The sequence below is a fragment of the Oryza brachyantha genome, chromosome 12 (assembly GCF_000231095.2).
Source record: "Oryza brachyantha chromosome 12, ObraRS2, whole genome shotgun sequence".
Lineage (NCBI taxonomy): Eukaryota > Viridiplantae > Streptophyta > Magnoliopsida > Poales > Poaceae > Oryza > Oryza brachyantha.
Genome location: NC_023174.2, coordinates 70274 through 86216, shown reverse-complemented (window position 1 = coordinate 86216; position 15943 = coordinate 70274). Strand labels below are relative to the sequence as shown.

At 38.1% G+C, this 15943-nt stretch overlaps 1 protein-coding gene across 1 annotated transcript; it reads right to left on the bottom strand.

The window, feature by feature from the left end:
- Positions 1–3480: 3480 nt before the first annotated feature.
- On the bottom strand, positions 3481–15304 carry LOC102709803 (phototropin-1A-like). Its single transcript, XM_040529290.1, is given in 23 exon segments — positions 3481–3747; positions 3852–3992; positions 4058–4170; positions 4295–4346; positions 4427–4549; positions 4912–5018; positions 5949–5998; positions 6203–6306; positions 6522–6602; positions 6716–6800; positions 6921–6997; positions 7253–7342; positions 7423–7482; positions 8007–8090; positions 8197–8246; positions 8354–8460; positions 8639–8709; positions 8822–9062; positions 9064–9382; positions 9488–9579; positions 9697–9879; positions 9951–10431; positions 14930–15304. Coding segments are annotated over 23 exon segments (2823 nt in total). The 5' UTR covers positions 14943–15304; the 3' UTR covers positions 3481–3648.
- Positions 15305–15943: the final 639 nt, after the last annotated feature.

Sequence of the window (15943 nt, the reverse complement as noted above, 5' to 3'; positions counted from 1 at the left end):
TAAGTCTGTGTTCGGCAGATGGAGTTTTGGGGTAAATTATCTAGCGCAGAAAACGTAGTAATTGATTAATACATGATTAATTAATTATTAATTATAAAAGATTAAAATAGATTAATATGATATTTTAAAGCAACTTTTTTTATAGAAAATCTTTATACAATATACATCATTTGGCAGTTTAGGAGGTGTGCGTATAGAAAAAAGAGAAATCTGGGTAAGCAAGCCTACCACCGAACGCGGCCTAAGTAAAAAACCTTACATTTACATATATTAGATGGGGACCTTTTAAAAAGATTTTTTCTTTATGAAACAAAATCATGTAGAAGCTTAGAAAGTGTGTCTGTAAGGTAAAAAAAAACCCAAAAGTATAAACAAACGACTGTATTAAGTTCAAGAAAACTAGCATGTAGCTAGAATACGATAGCAAAAGATTAAAGAGAAAAAACACTAGATTAAAGTGAGAAACCAGCCTTACAAGGCCCTCTTTTAGTTTGGAGGTTCTTTAAGGATAAACTGAAAAAAAGTGTTTTTGCTCTCTTCTGGTCTATATTAGGACTGCGTTCTTTTACACAGATTATCCTTAACTTTTTCCTTAGTTTTTACGCGCATACTTATCAAACTGCTAAACTATATATTTTATACAAAACATTTTTTCATACAAGTTCAATGTCTCATCTTTCTAAGATATTTTTCTTATTTTCTAGCAGTTAGTTTTATTGTTTGAATCATTAAATAATTATAAAAAAATCAGATAGTCTCTAGTCTTTAAAAGAACAAAACCCTTTGATGCATTCCGTATTATATATAAAGCTTCTCGCCTTCTTCCCTGGTAGAAGAACATCAATCAATACCCATAACCCATTTTATTAGAGCACGTGATATCTCTACTACTACTACAAAAGTCCATCCTCCTCTCCTCTTAGGCACAAACGTCTGCTCCTAACAAAACCACAAATAAATGGTACGTTAAATTTTCGTTTTATATCTAATGGTGGCCTATCTTAAGTTATATGGATCACTTGCAATATACAGCAGTAGACATAGGAACATGTTTTTCCCTTGTCAACATTTGTTCTCAAATAAAAAAGAAGAAAACTCTGGACTGAAGGGTCATTGGACTAAATAGCACCTGGGCCACCTGGCACGTACATGGATCCGCTGCATTGACTGCAAAACATCGTGTTGCTTCATAAGAAAAACACTGAAAGAGGTCGCCAATTCGGTAGCCACACACACATGCACTATTTACATTCTTTTTCTACTCCTATTTTATTTGATCTAGTCTGCATCCTTTTCAATATACAGAATATAAGTTATCTCTCATCCATTGTCCTGGCCTTATATTAGAACATAAGAACCTGCTTTGGTTGACTCCCATGTTTGCCGAGTGCCTTATCAAGAGCGTCAACTCCATCCTGCAAGCGAACCGATTCACAAACATTCATTTCTTTCATACTGTGTCAATATCCAACAACAATTCAACAAGAGAGCAGCATTTTTTTGAGCTCGCCTTTGCGCACCAGGTCCAGCAGGTAGTCTATCATTTTTCTAGATTCCTCTGCCTTATCTCAACTCATCCACTTCTGTAGCCAGAAAAATCCTTTCAAGGAAAGATCCTTGTTCACAACATAGCATTGTGTTAAATATTGTCTAAAAAAACTATGTTAAATAATTGACATCAAGACAACACGATGCATAATAGTAGCAAAAAGGAAACGATTGGTGCTAGGAAATTTTCTTTTGCAGCTACTCCGTCCGTTTGGACCGTTTCATATTATAAGTCACTTTGGACTTTTATAAAATTAATTTTTTCAAGTTCAACCAAGTTTATAGAAAAATACAACAACATTTTTAACACAAAACAAATATACTACTTTAGATGTCTCGAGCAGTGGTGGCAGTAAATCTGTCACCCCAATGCTCTATACAGGTTTTTTTTTTTGTAAATTAGCTCATGGTATTTGCTGATATTATGGAATTGTCCGTATTTGGTTCAAACAAGTGATATTAATATAGCAAAAGTCCTATAACATCTTGTAATATATTTCCATAGCAAATCATAGGTATTTTAATAGAATTATAAAAATATACTTAATGGTGGGATTAATGAAAATAATTTGGTTGTTGCAGATGTTAGTAAATTTTTCTAAAAATTACTCAAACTTGAAGAGGTTTAATTTATGACAAACCCAAAGTCACTTATGAAACGGAGGAAGTAAATAATAGTTGAACACATTTTGACATACCAGGATAGTGTACTTCACAGGTGATACTATTGATGCAAAAATAAATTCTCTTCTTAACTGATCAATTTGACTGAGTCATATGACTTGTGCTTATGTGACACACAATCCCCTGAGTCTGGCGTACTAACTTTAAAAATGAAAGATGAAGTGGATACAGTAACATGTTTCTTGGACATTCCACCATAAGTCACCATTGTGCCGCCTTGCCTAACGAGAGTTTATAATCAATCATATATGGAAGATAAAGACGGTTCTAATTAGAATTGACTCATGTTTAAATTGATAGTGTTACCTTAAAATCTTCAGTATGACAGAAGCATCATTTCCTCCAACGCAGCTCAATCCTAATGTAGGTTCTGGCAAAGCACCCTGATACCACAGTAAACAAAATAGACCAGTATAAGGAAACAATTGAAATCAACCTGTTTCTTACGGTTACATTTTTTGATAGTTGTCAAAGTTTAGGAGAACTTGTGACTGAGTTCATCTAGGAGCCTAAGCGTTCCCAATTAAATTAATACAACGCCAAATTTGAAGAAATATATTTTGACCACGCTATTTCATATATTTAATATGAATAGTATGACCACTAAAAGGAAGTAGGAATAGATGGTTTGAGGATGATTAAAGAACTGGAAATGCAGGTCTGTAGAGATAAGTACCACAAGGTCTTGATATTCTTAATATCTAGCTGGCCTTCTGTGAATACTTGATCTGCTCCAAACTATTTAAGTTTGTCCTTGGCTTCTTCTGAGCCAAGACTAGAGCAAATTTGGGAGATGAGAAGAGTGAGTCATCATAAAGAAAGTAAAATTGAAATGAGATGAGTTTGTCCGTCGGCAGCCAAGCCATCCTCCACCCTCCCTCCCCTTCGCCTCAGCGAACACGAGGAGAGGCCTCCCTTGCCCCTCTACACTCTACTGGTCTCTCTCTCAGTTAGGCAGAAGAATATTTTTTTATCTATATGTACTTTTTAGTTAAAAAATTAAAAAAAGAATAGGAGTATTTTTATTTGAAAAATTAGATAGAGATCTAATTTACTATTTTTTAAACAAAAATCTATTTTTTTGTTACTTTTAATAAAAAATGTATGGATATTGGTCAAGCCCAATTGCAGAGGCCCATCAACCCAATCTTTCATTTTATTTGGACTGGAGTACATACATACTGTACTATTTATTTTCTCTACTATACTCCATCACTACTGATGAAGAAGATAATCCATACATACAAATTACTCAAGAAAAACCTAGTAGAACATACATTACGTTGGGGCCGGCTTATTATGATGATCCGCATACGATACGATAGATTACAGACAGATTTGCAGGACATCTTGGCCTACACAAAAGCAATAATCTCTCTTTTCTTCGGTGGAAGATGAGATCACCATTGATAGTGTTCAGAACATATCGGTGTGGTTATCAGCGCCTAGTCCCTTCTTCTCCTCCATGGACATGGAGTCGTCCGAGAAGAGTGGGGCCTCCAGTTTTGGAGGAGGCTGCATGCAATGCAAGGTATAGTACTTTGAGTTCAATTCATAATCAGATGAGATGACGAGACAACCGTATTAAAGCTATAGAGAGAGAGGCGTATTTAAATTACCGTGGCTCGGATAAGAGGCCAGTTGATGGCGCGGAAGAAGGGATGCCCTTTAATCTCGTTGGCTCCTTCGTAGGACCCCAGCCTGTTGGTAGGGTCCCTATGCAGCAGTCTGTATATCAGCTGCCTCCCCGCCAGGCTCACCTGCACGCATTCACTTAGCTTTTCTTTCCTCCTACTTTTAATCTAAATTCATGCTTCTAGCTTACCGTTATACTCGCAGGAAATCTTATATCCTTGTGCAGGATATTCGAAAACGTTCTCTGTCTCGTTTTCCCTCTAAAAGGTGTGTAACCATACAACATTTCATACAGAAGAATTCCTGAAGCAATAAACACCTTCATCAACACAACCTCGTACCCATGTCTGATATAGTAGTAGCTTCCCAAAACTATTCATAACAACTGAACAAGCTATAAGGACTGCCTTGTTAGAGAAAGAATTACCTAGAGCCCACCAATCAACAACACTAGTATGGCCAGCTCCTGTAATGATCTCCTGAAAAATGACAAGGATGCGGTAACTCAGAACAAAAGAGCAAAGTATAGGGAATGAATCAAACTTTCCCAAACACATACAGGCGCAATGTACTCCTCCGTGCCAACAAATGAATTGGATGCTCGCATAGGTTCAGCAAAAAATATGGGGTAACCCCTGCCTTTCCTCCTCTTTTTCTCATCAGCATCTTCTGGAAGAAACACCTACCAAATAAAACAGAAAAAAAATTGTTGAAGCTTGGGATGATAATGAAGTTATTGATATATGTGACAAAATGCACAACAAATTGAAAATAATATTGTATTACTAATATGATGATATGTGCTATCACTTGATAATTGGTTAGCACTGTTACCAATAAAAACACTTACCAGAAAGATCAGAACTACTCTTTAGAACAACTTGCCAAAATTATGTAGCAGTACGATGAGCAAAGCATATTCAAACAAAGCTGATTTCTGTTTTCATTACCATAAAAACGGTGGCATCTTATCATTTGTTTCAAAGAGAAAGAGGTTAATAAATTAGTATTACTTTTGTGAGAAGAGATTTGTCAAATTATTACCTGCGGTCTGCAAGATGTCAGGCAAGACAGATCAAAGTCTGTGAGGGAGATGTGCCCGTCTCGATGAAGTAAGATATTCTCTGGTTTTAAGTCTCGGTATATTATACCTGAAGACAAAGAAGGCAACCACGCACATTTAGAAGTAGTGTAACTGTTTTCCAGCTAAATGTGATAAATTATCAAAACAAAACGGGCATCTATTTCCCAGAGTAACTGCACGGATATCTTGTATGGCTACAACTGTATTGGGATTTGAGAAGTGCTAGTACGGTTCAATATTTATGTATGGCATGCATGCACAGCCGACAAATACTTTTTATAGGATCGATCTATCTTTCTATCCATCTATTATTCTATTATATTATAAAGACAACTTGAAAGAAGTCATCATGTTTGCTCTAGATGATAGAAATTACCATATTAATCTAAGAAAAAGAAATCTTAACAGTTAGATCTTTTTTTTGGAGAACCAACAGTTAGATCATGTTAGGTCCAGATTATAATGGTATAGTTTGATCAACATAGTTGTATACAAAATACAATTATATTATAGAAATAGAATTTAAGAGTTGTATATGAAATCCAATCCAAACCTATAGAAATAGAATATAGGAGTTGTAAATGAAATCCAAACCTTATAGAATAGAAGCTAAGAGTTGTATATGAAATCCAAACCATAAAGAAATAGAAGCTAAGAGTTGTATATGAAATCCAAACCTATATAAATAGAATCTAAGAGTTGTATATGAATTCCAAACCTTAGAGAAATAGAAGCTAAGAGTTATATATGAAATCCAAATACACTTCTACATAGTGGTATCTATATAAATAAAATTTCAGAGTTGTATATTAAATCTAACTCTCTGTGAATTAGCTAGCTTTGTGCAAAACTGTGCAGGGGCAATCCCCTAGTTAGTGTAATATGAATGGCCATAAGCATGAACATTAAGTAATGATGACAAGCAAACCTATACATTGATAATCATCGACAGGAGAGAGAATTTTTATGCATGCAAGTTACCATAATGTATATGTACCTTGGCAGTGCAGGTATTCTAGCGCAACGACCACTTCAGCAGCATAGAACCTGTGGATGATGCGATAGTATTATACAGACACTTCTTTGTCTTCTCATAAAAGCAACTGGATTGAACAAAATAAATCACAACAGATAGAAGTAGCAAGTGTGTGCTGCAATCGATTGAGCACATATCTGGTCCATGCACATTCAATCAAAGCCATACACATCATCCCACCAGATCTAAGCAAAAGAAGCTCTTTAAATTATGACCTGACTGCATCTTCGTGTAGAACCTTCAGAGGTTGCCTGTCTAGAAGCACAAAAAGCTCACCACCTGGGCAGTAGTCAGTAATGAGGCATATATGTGTCTTTGTCTGCCATATTTTGGGGTAAAAGTCATCAGAAAGTACCACATAAAACTGATGTATTGCAAAAAGATTTCTGTGGCTATGTTGGAGAGTTAGGGCTTAAGAATAGGGATAGAATCCACATAAGCAGAGTACAATGAACATGCTTACACAAAAACAGGATATCTTTTTTTTGACCTTTAGAAACAGGATATCTTAGCTAGCTTATTAATAGAGCAAACCTGAAATGATGCATATAATGTTGGAAGGAATGGGTGGTCCAGCAGATCAAGGATTTGGCGTTCAGCAGTAGCTCTGTGGACCTAGAGGCATTAGAATTCATTCAGAGATAGATTGCGATGGAAATAACTGGAGGTGTAAACATTGTCATGTATTCAAAAAAAATGTAGAGTGAAAGATGAAATAAGAATAAAACCTTATTGCGATTAAGCATGATGCTTTTATCCATAGCTTTCATGGCAAAGTATTTGCCTGTATTTAGCAACTCTACCAAGTGCACACTACAATTCCAATAATAATACACATGATTTTGTGTTGAAATCGCTAATGCAAATTACAAGATGATAGTAATTTAATGTACTTTGACCTTTTGGTTCAAACCAAACCATGAAAGGATTTACCTTCCAGTGTCACCAGATCCTAAAGGTTTTACTGGCCTAAAATGTTTTAAATCAATACTTTCACCACTCTCAAGAACCTACAAGAGAAATATCAAATATTAGTGCTCTGTAGAGGTGGTTATTCTACATTTGTACAGCAGAATAAATCCCCTGGTTGTGATGATATATAATATAATAGTCAAATAACCAGTGTTTTGTAAAGGCTATTGAATGCTATAGCAGAAATGCAGAATGGTAAAATACTCTACCAAGTTTGTCCAGATAATACTTTTATGCAATAACCTCAAACTGATGTGTGCATACAAGATTGGTAAACTACATGCACATCATACTTTTTGGATGGCTCTCCATGATGCAGTATCCTTCATATGTGGCTTTGGCAGGACTACTTTTGAGTGGTTAGCCCATAGATCTTCTGGTCTCTGAATGTGACCATGGATTACTGTCAGAACTGCAAGCATATAATTATCTGACGAACCAAGGAATGAAGCTTTAGTCTTACCAAATTAGCATCTGGGAGTTCTTTTGCAGCCTCATCAATATTATCTGCAGTTTTCTTAATCTGAGACATAAATATTTCAGGTCATTTTTCATCAAACTGGCATTTATGCTTTCAGAAAATTTAAGGTCCATGGCAAAGTTTAGTAAAGACTGAACAGTTCAGTTAATCCAGAACAATGCAACAATTCATACGGTGTTCTGGGCTTGCATTGTCCAAATTCAGTACAATTAGCCACAAACATTTACAAACAGTTCGGTAGCATTGACACAATAATCTAGTGCAATATTTTTTTAATCATAAATCGCTCTATACATGGAGACATAAAGGGGTAAATTACGCAGAAAAATGAAATGAGAAAATTGAAAATGAAAATGATGAGAGAAAGCTGCAAATAATTGTCAGAAGAGAATGCTACTCTTCTAGGTATAGAAAATGTTTTTTTTAATTTCAGTTAGATCATTCATAAAATTCCAGAATTATCAGACTACAAAAGCATGGCATTGATAAAACAGTTACGAAGACAAACGATATCAATTTTTGTTGCTTTTGTTAGTTGCACAGCTATTAAAAAAAAAGATACAAACCAGCATGGTTCCCTCTTTTGCAGCATCATCCCGAACACGCTCAGTTCCATCCAACTGAACCCCAATAAAGTATTGAACGTCACCCTGATCCACACGCAAATTGAATGCATCTCAAATTACATGCAAAGAAATTGCAGATCAATATATCGAATAACTTAGCAATTTTTTCCCATGTACATTACTACAGTACCTTTTGATCACGCATTGGTTGTAAGTGAAAGAGATTCCAAAACTTTTTACCTGTCCATGTGATGAAGATTAACAGGTAAATTTGGCTTGTTTTCATTACTGTGAAAGATTTAAAAATCAAGAACAAGAACATGCTGGCAATGTGATCAGTAGCATACCACTCTTTGTATAATTTATCAACTGAACCGTGACCTCTGCATGGTTATCAATGGCATCTCTTATTTTCCCAACTGTCACACGGTCAGTTTCAGGACCTTGAAGAAACCTGCACAACAGAGAAGAAAGCATCAGGTAAGTAATGTGCTAGTCTTTTACGTGAAAGCTAACCTATACTGTTAAAGTTTTAAAAATAGCTAATTTACAAAAGCCTAAGATTTGCTAGAAAAATTAAAAGCCTTCCAGTAGAATGCAATAAAACGGCACAAAATAGGATCATCATTGACCTGCAGTTTCTTCCTAATATTTCTTCACGACTGTATTCTGTCAATTGTAGAAAGCTATCAGATGCAAATATCTGAAATATCAACCAAAAAACACATCAAACTTAATACTCATGAAATTTAGTATCCATATTAATATAAAGAACAGGTGGGGGCATAAGAGGAACAAGAGGGGATGGATCATACAATGGGATTATCAGGCAATCTTGGATCAGTGATGACAAAATTCTTCTCGATACGTTCAAGTGTAGTAGCCAAGTCTATACCCCTCCTCATTTCTTTCCTCCTAAACTCGTCTTCAAAGCTCTCAGGTCTTTCATCATCACTATCAATCAGCGGATCGTCATCTCTTGGTTTCAGCACGTTCTTCTCTACACTTCCATGGCCCATACCAAGAAAACTGCATGTGCAACTTGAGTTAGACATAAGATAAATTCAAGGAACATGCCATATAATTTGACTTGTATGCATACCCCATAAATGAGTGCAGACCAGATTTTCTGGTTTTATTCCCTTGTTCAGGTACTTCACTGATCTTCTGAAGCGAGCTCCTTGTTCCGCTACGAGAATTCCGGCGAGAACCACTTTCAGAGCTTCTCTTGCCAGGCACTTGGTTCATCGACATTTCTATTGATTCTTGTGATTTTCTCTTTAAGGTGCTATTGCTTGATTCTGACAATGAGCGTGGATTCTTGAGTGCCAACACAAGCTCAGAGACTGAGCTACGGGCAAGATCCTTCTGTCTAGCTGTAAACATTTTTGATTCCTTTAAGTTGTAAACCAGAATTTGTAAAGTTCCAAGAGTTGAAGGTTAAAATAATTTCAAAGCACAAGATGAACATTTAGTGGTACCATCATATTTGATGAGTGATTCTGGCAGTCCATTTGGACGAACGACCGCATCCTTATTCCCTTCGGTGTATTTACTGACCTCAACTTGCATCCTAGAATGGCAATCCAATGAGTGAATTAAAATAAAAACTGAGACAATTAACACATTTGGGTATAATAAAATACAACCATCTTAAGGACGGGACGGGATGAGAAAATAGGCGACTGACCCGATGAACTTGAGGAGCCTGCCATCCTCATCCTTGATGGGGGAGATGGTTAAGAGGTTCCAGAAGGGCGTGCCGTCCTTCTTGTAGTTGAGGATGCGGCCGCAGTAGTTGGAGCCAGCGGCGAGGGCTTGTCTGATGTTTTGAATCTCATGAGGGTCGGTGGCAGAGCCTTGAAGGAAGCGGCTGCAGTGCAGTGATGTGATTAATGGAAGGAATTGGATTGTAGAATCGAATTGGAGGGAGGACGGACGGACCAGTTCCTCCCGACGACCTCCTTAGCGGTGTAGCCGGTCATGTTGAAGAATCCGGCGCTGGCGTACATGATGGGGTGGTCGGGGCGGGTGGCGTCAGAGACCACGAACGTCTGCTGGAACGCGGACAGCGCGGCGCGCAGCTCCTCCGAGACGCGGGGGATGGCGGCGACGCTCTGGGAATGGGACTGTGTCTCCTCGGAGCTGGTGCGGGCAGAGCCGGAGCCGGAGCCAGAGGAGGGGCGGGCGGAGACACCCTGTGGGCGGCCCGTGTGGTGGTCGGTGTGGAGGACAAGGCCCCACTCCACCGCACGCTGCGCTGCATTGTCGTCGTCCTTGCGCAGAGTGTAGGTGGGAGTGGGGAGGAAGGAGGGGTTGAAGACCTCCAGGGATCCCCGGGAGTCGCGTGGCAGCTGCTGCTGGTAACCCCTCCCCCTCCCCCTCTCCACACCTCCTCCTCCTCCTCCTCCTCCTACTCCTACGCCTGCGTATACAAGAGTATATGATATAATATTAAATAGTATATGATAATTTTTTTATCTGCTTAAAGTATTTATGACTATCACTGCTACAAAACCTTCCATCTATAACGATTGAAAACAATCATATGTATTAGCTTAGCAACCCATTACTATCCAATAGTCAAAGATGTGGATAGTCATCTATAACGACTTCATATTTTGAGACGCTATATATCTAATAGCTTCATATGCTCATCTATGACATCTCAGACATGTTAGGACTTAGGAGCCATTACAAATGATGATATTTCGCAAAAATGATAAGGTGCAAGAACACATATATCTCGAATTCAATGCATTTCACAAAATGACAACAAATACAAATCCAATGTATATTCATCAAAATACATGAAAATTACATTGCATAGACTTTTACTTCACACACCAAAATTTGCATTCAAAATCCAAGGGCATATAGATGATAACACATCAAAATTTACATTCAAAATCCCAGGGCATATAGATGATAATACATCAAAATTTGCATTCAAGTCAAAATTTAGAGAGAAGGGGGAGAACGGGAGCTAGGTGAAGGTGCAGTAGAGTGGAGGCCTCCACGGAAGTTGCAGCATGGTTGAGGAAGTTGTCTGCGTTGGGTTGCAAATGTAGATGCAGATGAGATACTGGAGATGTGGGAGGTCGACATAGATAAGGACAGGTTGTCAGGGTTATTCCTAGAGGGGCACCAGGGTGAAGGAGGCACCCAAAGCTAGGCTATAGATGCCAACATAGACGAGGTACCAGGGATGGTGGAGGCTAACACGGAGATGGAATATAACCTAACAGGGACACGCTACTAGAGTCGACGAGGGGTGCTGGTGTTGAGGATGTCGATGTTGAGCTGTTGGGGGAAGGCCATTACTAGACAAGTCGTTACCTGATCTTGGCATGGAGTAGAGCTGGTCCCTGGATCCAAGCACCTCAAGCTTGAGGGCCACTAGATCCTAGCACGGGGTGGAGAGATCTGCCCGATACGACTGCCTTGAACTCAAGGACCACTGGATCTAGTCTCCCCAAGTTTAGGCAGGTAATCGAACTAAGTGGCGTGATGGTGGTTGGGTGGAGGAAGAAGAACGACGGGCCTACGTTAGGGGCACAATGGTGGTATGGGTAGAGGAAGAGAAAGGCGGGTTAGCGTTGGAGCGTGGTGGTGGCAGGATTGGAGGAAGAGGTGCAACAAGTCAGACCTGAGGCATAAGAAGGTTGATGTTGGCTGGGAGTAGTGGAGAAAGAGGGGAGGGAGATGCGACAGTAGCGTAGGAAGGGTGGAGGAACAAGAGTAGCGAAGATGAAGAGGATCAAATATTTGGGCTTGTTTGGTATAGTCATCTATAACACTTAAAAATAAGAGACCCATAATAGATGTGTATATGTCATCTATAATAGTTCTTAATATGGAGCTGTTACAAATAAGGCATGTGTAACAATTCTTGAACACGAGCCGTTGCAAATGAGTTGCATATTAGTAATGACTCATTTTTACTTTGAAAGTCTCTAACAACTACCAAGTCTGCGTGTCACAACTAGGGTCATACGTAATGACTCTATTTGACCCATCACAGATGACTCATTTCTAATGTTTACCTAGACATCGGTTGGTAGTTTATCGGCTACCCACCAACTAGCTATTGTACAGACTAGTCATACTCAGTGGCTCCAATATTCCAAAAATAAATTTTGCACACAAGCATACCTATTTTAGCATGTTTTGGAGCACTTTTTCATACTAGTGGGTGTTGAACATTAGTTATTGAAAAACCACAAAGGAGTAAAAGACTAAGATTTAATAAGCATAAATTATCTTGAAGGTATTGCATATCCAACTATTTGTCGTCACTAAATTTATTGTGAGAGGCAAGAGAGAGCATGAAGGATGGGAATAATAGCGAGGTCCTAACCATAGCATACGTTTCAGCCCCTTAGCACACATGTTGGCCCAAAATTTCATCTTGTACCACTTTTCTATATCCTAGTTAGCCCGTTTAGCTGGCTAGTCACAAACTAATACTTACTGAATTGAACCAACTATACCATCTTTGACTGACTAATCAGCCACATCGACTAATTCAACGTTTACCTCGTGATCGAGTTGGTTTGCCGTTGAGTATCGACTAGTCAGCATAGTCGACTGACAAGGCAAACACTGCCCATGACAGATGTGAGGATTTGTACTAGTGATATAGCATCTTTAAATCAATTTCCCACCTCCGTTCCATTGGATTCTTCAAGCCATATAGTTTCTTCCTTGGTGATACCTCCATGGCCACTGCTCGAGCTTATCAAACTCATTGGCCTTTTATCCATTCATTTTCCATTATATGTATAGTATGATTTTTATGTAGTTGAGGTTATAGTTGGCACCATCTCTTATATATAAGATATTTAAATCTATTTCCCACCGCCATTCCATTGGAATATTTCATGATATGTAGTTCAACCTTAGTGATACCACCGTGGCCACCGCTCGAGCTCATAAACCCCAATGAGCTTTTACCCACATATTTTTATATTTGTATTTTATCTTCAAATGATTATTCATCGTCTATTCCTTTAGATCTGATAAATCCGATTTTATTATATTACATCATATATGCATGTATGGCAGTAAAACTTAAGAAAGAGTGGAAAGACCGGAGTGAAACATATAACTATATAGGGTAAATCCGCATATGATATATCTTGTTGAAAATATGAACAGGTAAAGGAAACTTAGCAAATTTTGAGTAACATGTTTTAAATACCCATAAACATCTTTAGATTTGAATTGTGCTGTCATGTTACCACCATATATAAGGTACCGTGAAGGTGGCCTATTTTAACCAAGTAAAAATTTGAGAGGAGAAATGTAATTTTTTCTATTTATGAGACAGATAAATATGTAGGGGACACTTAGCTGATATCGATGGATATTAGTAGTTAAAACCGTAAAAAGTTTGGTGCTATCAATGATTTTCAGCACATGGAGTCATGAATCGATCGTTCACTTACCAAGGGATCGACGGTTGCTAAAGATATATTTGGGACCTTGATAAGTTAATTGTTGAGTCCCTGTTCCTAGCATTCATGCCACCGAATAGCAGACAAGAGCAAAACACTTGCTTGCCTATTCTCCCCAAGCTAGGCACTGGTGCATGCCTGTCTAAGGGTTCTCCTTCAGACTACATGTGCCTAATTGTAGTTATTTTTCCCTCAGACTAAAATGCTAAGCTTTCTTAACAACTCTGAACATACACCCGTAGTAAATTAAGGACTGATATTTATAATTAAAAAGTCGATATAAGCGTTTTAAAAAATGATGTGAAAAGTATATATAAAAAGTTTCTCGACGAAAAAGAGAGAAAAAGTAGTGGAAGGTAAATGTAGTATATAAAAAGAGGATATATATAGGCAGGGAATTGGATTCTCTAGCTAGCCAGTGGCTATATTCAAGGATCATATGTATAATGCAGATGCTGCCGGGGATATACAGATAGATATACTATACATGCATGAATGTGATGGATTCAGATGCCCATGCTGGTTGATTTCAATCGATATATCAATTTTACTTTTCGCCGTGACATAAGTGTCATGCTACCATTAGCACACGCTATAGCTTTTACAAATCAAAGGTTGAAATTAATAAATGAATTCCGTTATCTAAAAATTAATAATACAGAGGACTCGATCGAGATCGAAGGCATCAGTCTGAGGTAATTAATCCGGAAAATTAAGAAGAAGGGTGTTAAAATTAAGTTGACATACATGATGGAAACCGATATATAGATCGATGGATCAATTGAAGACGAAGCTAAAGCAGGGACAGGAACGTCGTCGTCTCGTGGGCTACCTATAGCTATCCATATCAGTATTGCAATTTGGTGGGCAGAATACAGTAGCAGCAAGAAGCAAGTAGCAGTAACTCCAGTTGATGAGATGGATGGTGATGCATCCATATATATGATCCAACCAATAATGAGGGCGAAAATAGGATTGGACTGGATAAGGCCGGATCTTACGTACAGACTTTCCCCTCACCCTGAGGCCACTCCATCCATCCATCCATCTCTCCCTCTCTCTGCTTTCTAGTTATTCTAGCTACCTAATTGCACTGTTATCACTGCAGCAAGCAGACCATCTCTAGCTAAATAAGTTTATTAACATGATACTTGCCCATATATAGTTTAATTAGTTAAATAGCTAGCTAGCTAGCCACAGTGCGTACAGATTGATGGAGATTAGCTCTCTGCAGCCTAGAGCTAGCTAGCTTTACATGTACCCTGCAGGCTAGCTCCATTTGCTTGCCTAAATCCTAATGAAAGAAAGAACAGAACTGCAGGAACGATCTAGCAAATTGAAACACTCCGATATAGCTACCTATTAATTAAGCTAGCTCTTTCCTAAACTAATTAATCGTCTCTGTCTATCCGATAGATATATTCAGCTAGAAATTAAATAGCATACATAGATACTAGATGATACCTTTGGAAGCCATGGACGGAGGGATCGATCTCTGCTAGCTGGCGTAAAATGAATTGAAGGTAATTAGTCTTCAGGCCAGGCCATGCCTCCTTCTTCCCTAGATCCTCCCCTTCAGAGAGTGCGGCCCCCTCTTCTGAACTCGCTAGCTAGTTATATAGCTGCTGCTTTCTTGATTTGTTGGCCCCTGTAGCTTCTGATGCCTCTTCCTCTATGGATATTAGCCGCCACCCAGTAGCTGCCGGTATCGATCTTTCTTTTCTGTGTTTAATTCAGTACATCCGATTCGGGAATGGAATTCGTTATTTCACTTCACTGCTCGATCATATACACACACTAGGACGACATATATACCAGACAAGACCGGCACATGTATATGGAGTGGGCGTATATCCACAGGATCAGCCAGCTAGCCAGCCGTCAATTTGTTATAAGTGAAACCAACCGTACAGCATGGACACTGTGGCTGCAGGAACGGCACCATACTCCCATCACGTTTCATCTTAATTAAATTTGCATATAGCTCTATACATGGTTTACGAAAACCGTTATTGGAGCCGTTACCGCTACACATCGGTAGCACACTTACCACAAAAACCGCAACAAAATCATTTTCAAAAAAGAAAAATTGAATTCAAACTACGCGGTCTCCATGGTTTTATGCACCAAACCCGATCGGTTTTAGCGTATCTGCATACGTTTTGGGCCTATTTATTAGCATATGATATTCCATATAACGTAGGGTTGGCTCAACTTAATTACTTTGATACCTCATTATATAAAGAGAATTTAATGTACTTAATTTTTACTTTTTAATATCCATGTTTACAATATGCTCTCTTCGGTCAAAAATATTTGTTATTTTAGAACATGTCAAATTTCTAAAATTTTGACAAGCAGGTTTATATTAAAATAAATTTATAACCTAATAATTTTATGATATTATGATAATACTTTTCAAGAAGAATCTATATTTAAGAAATAATTATTATGTATTTAAACTAATAATTTAAGAAA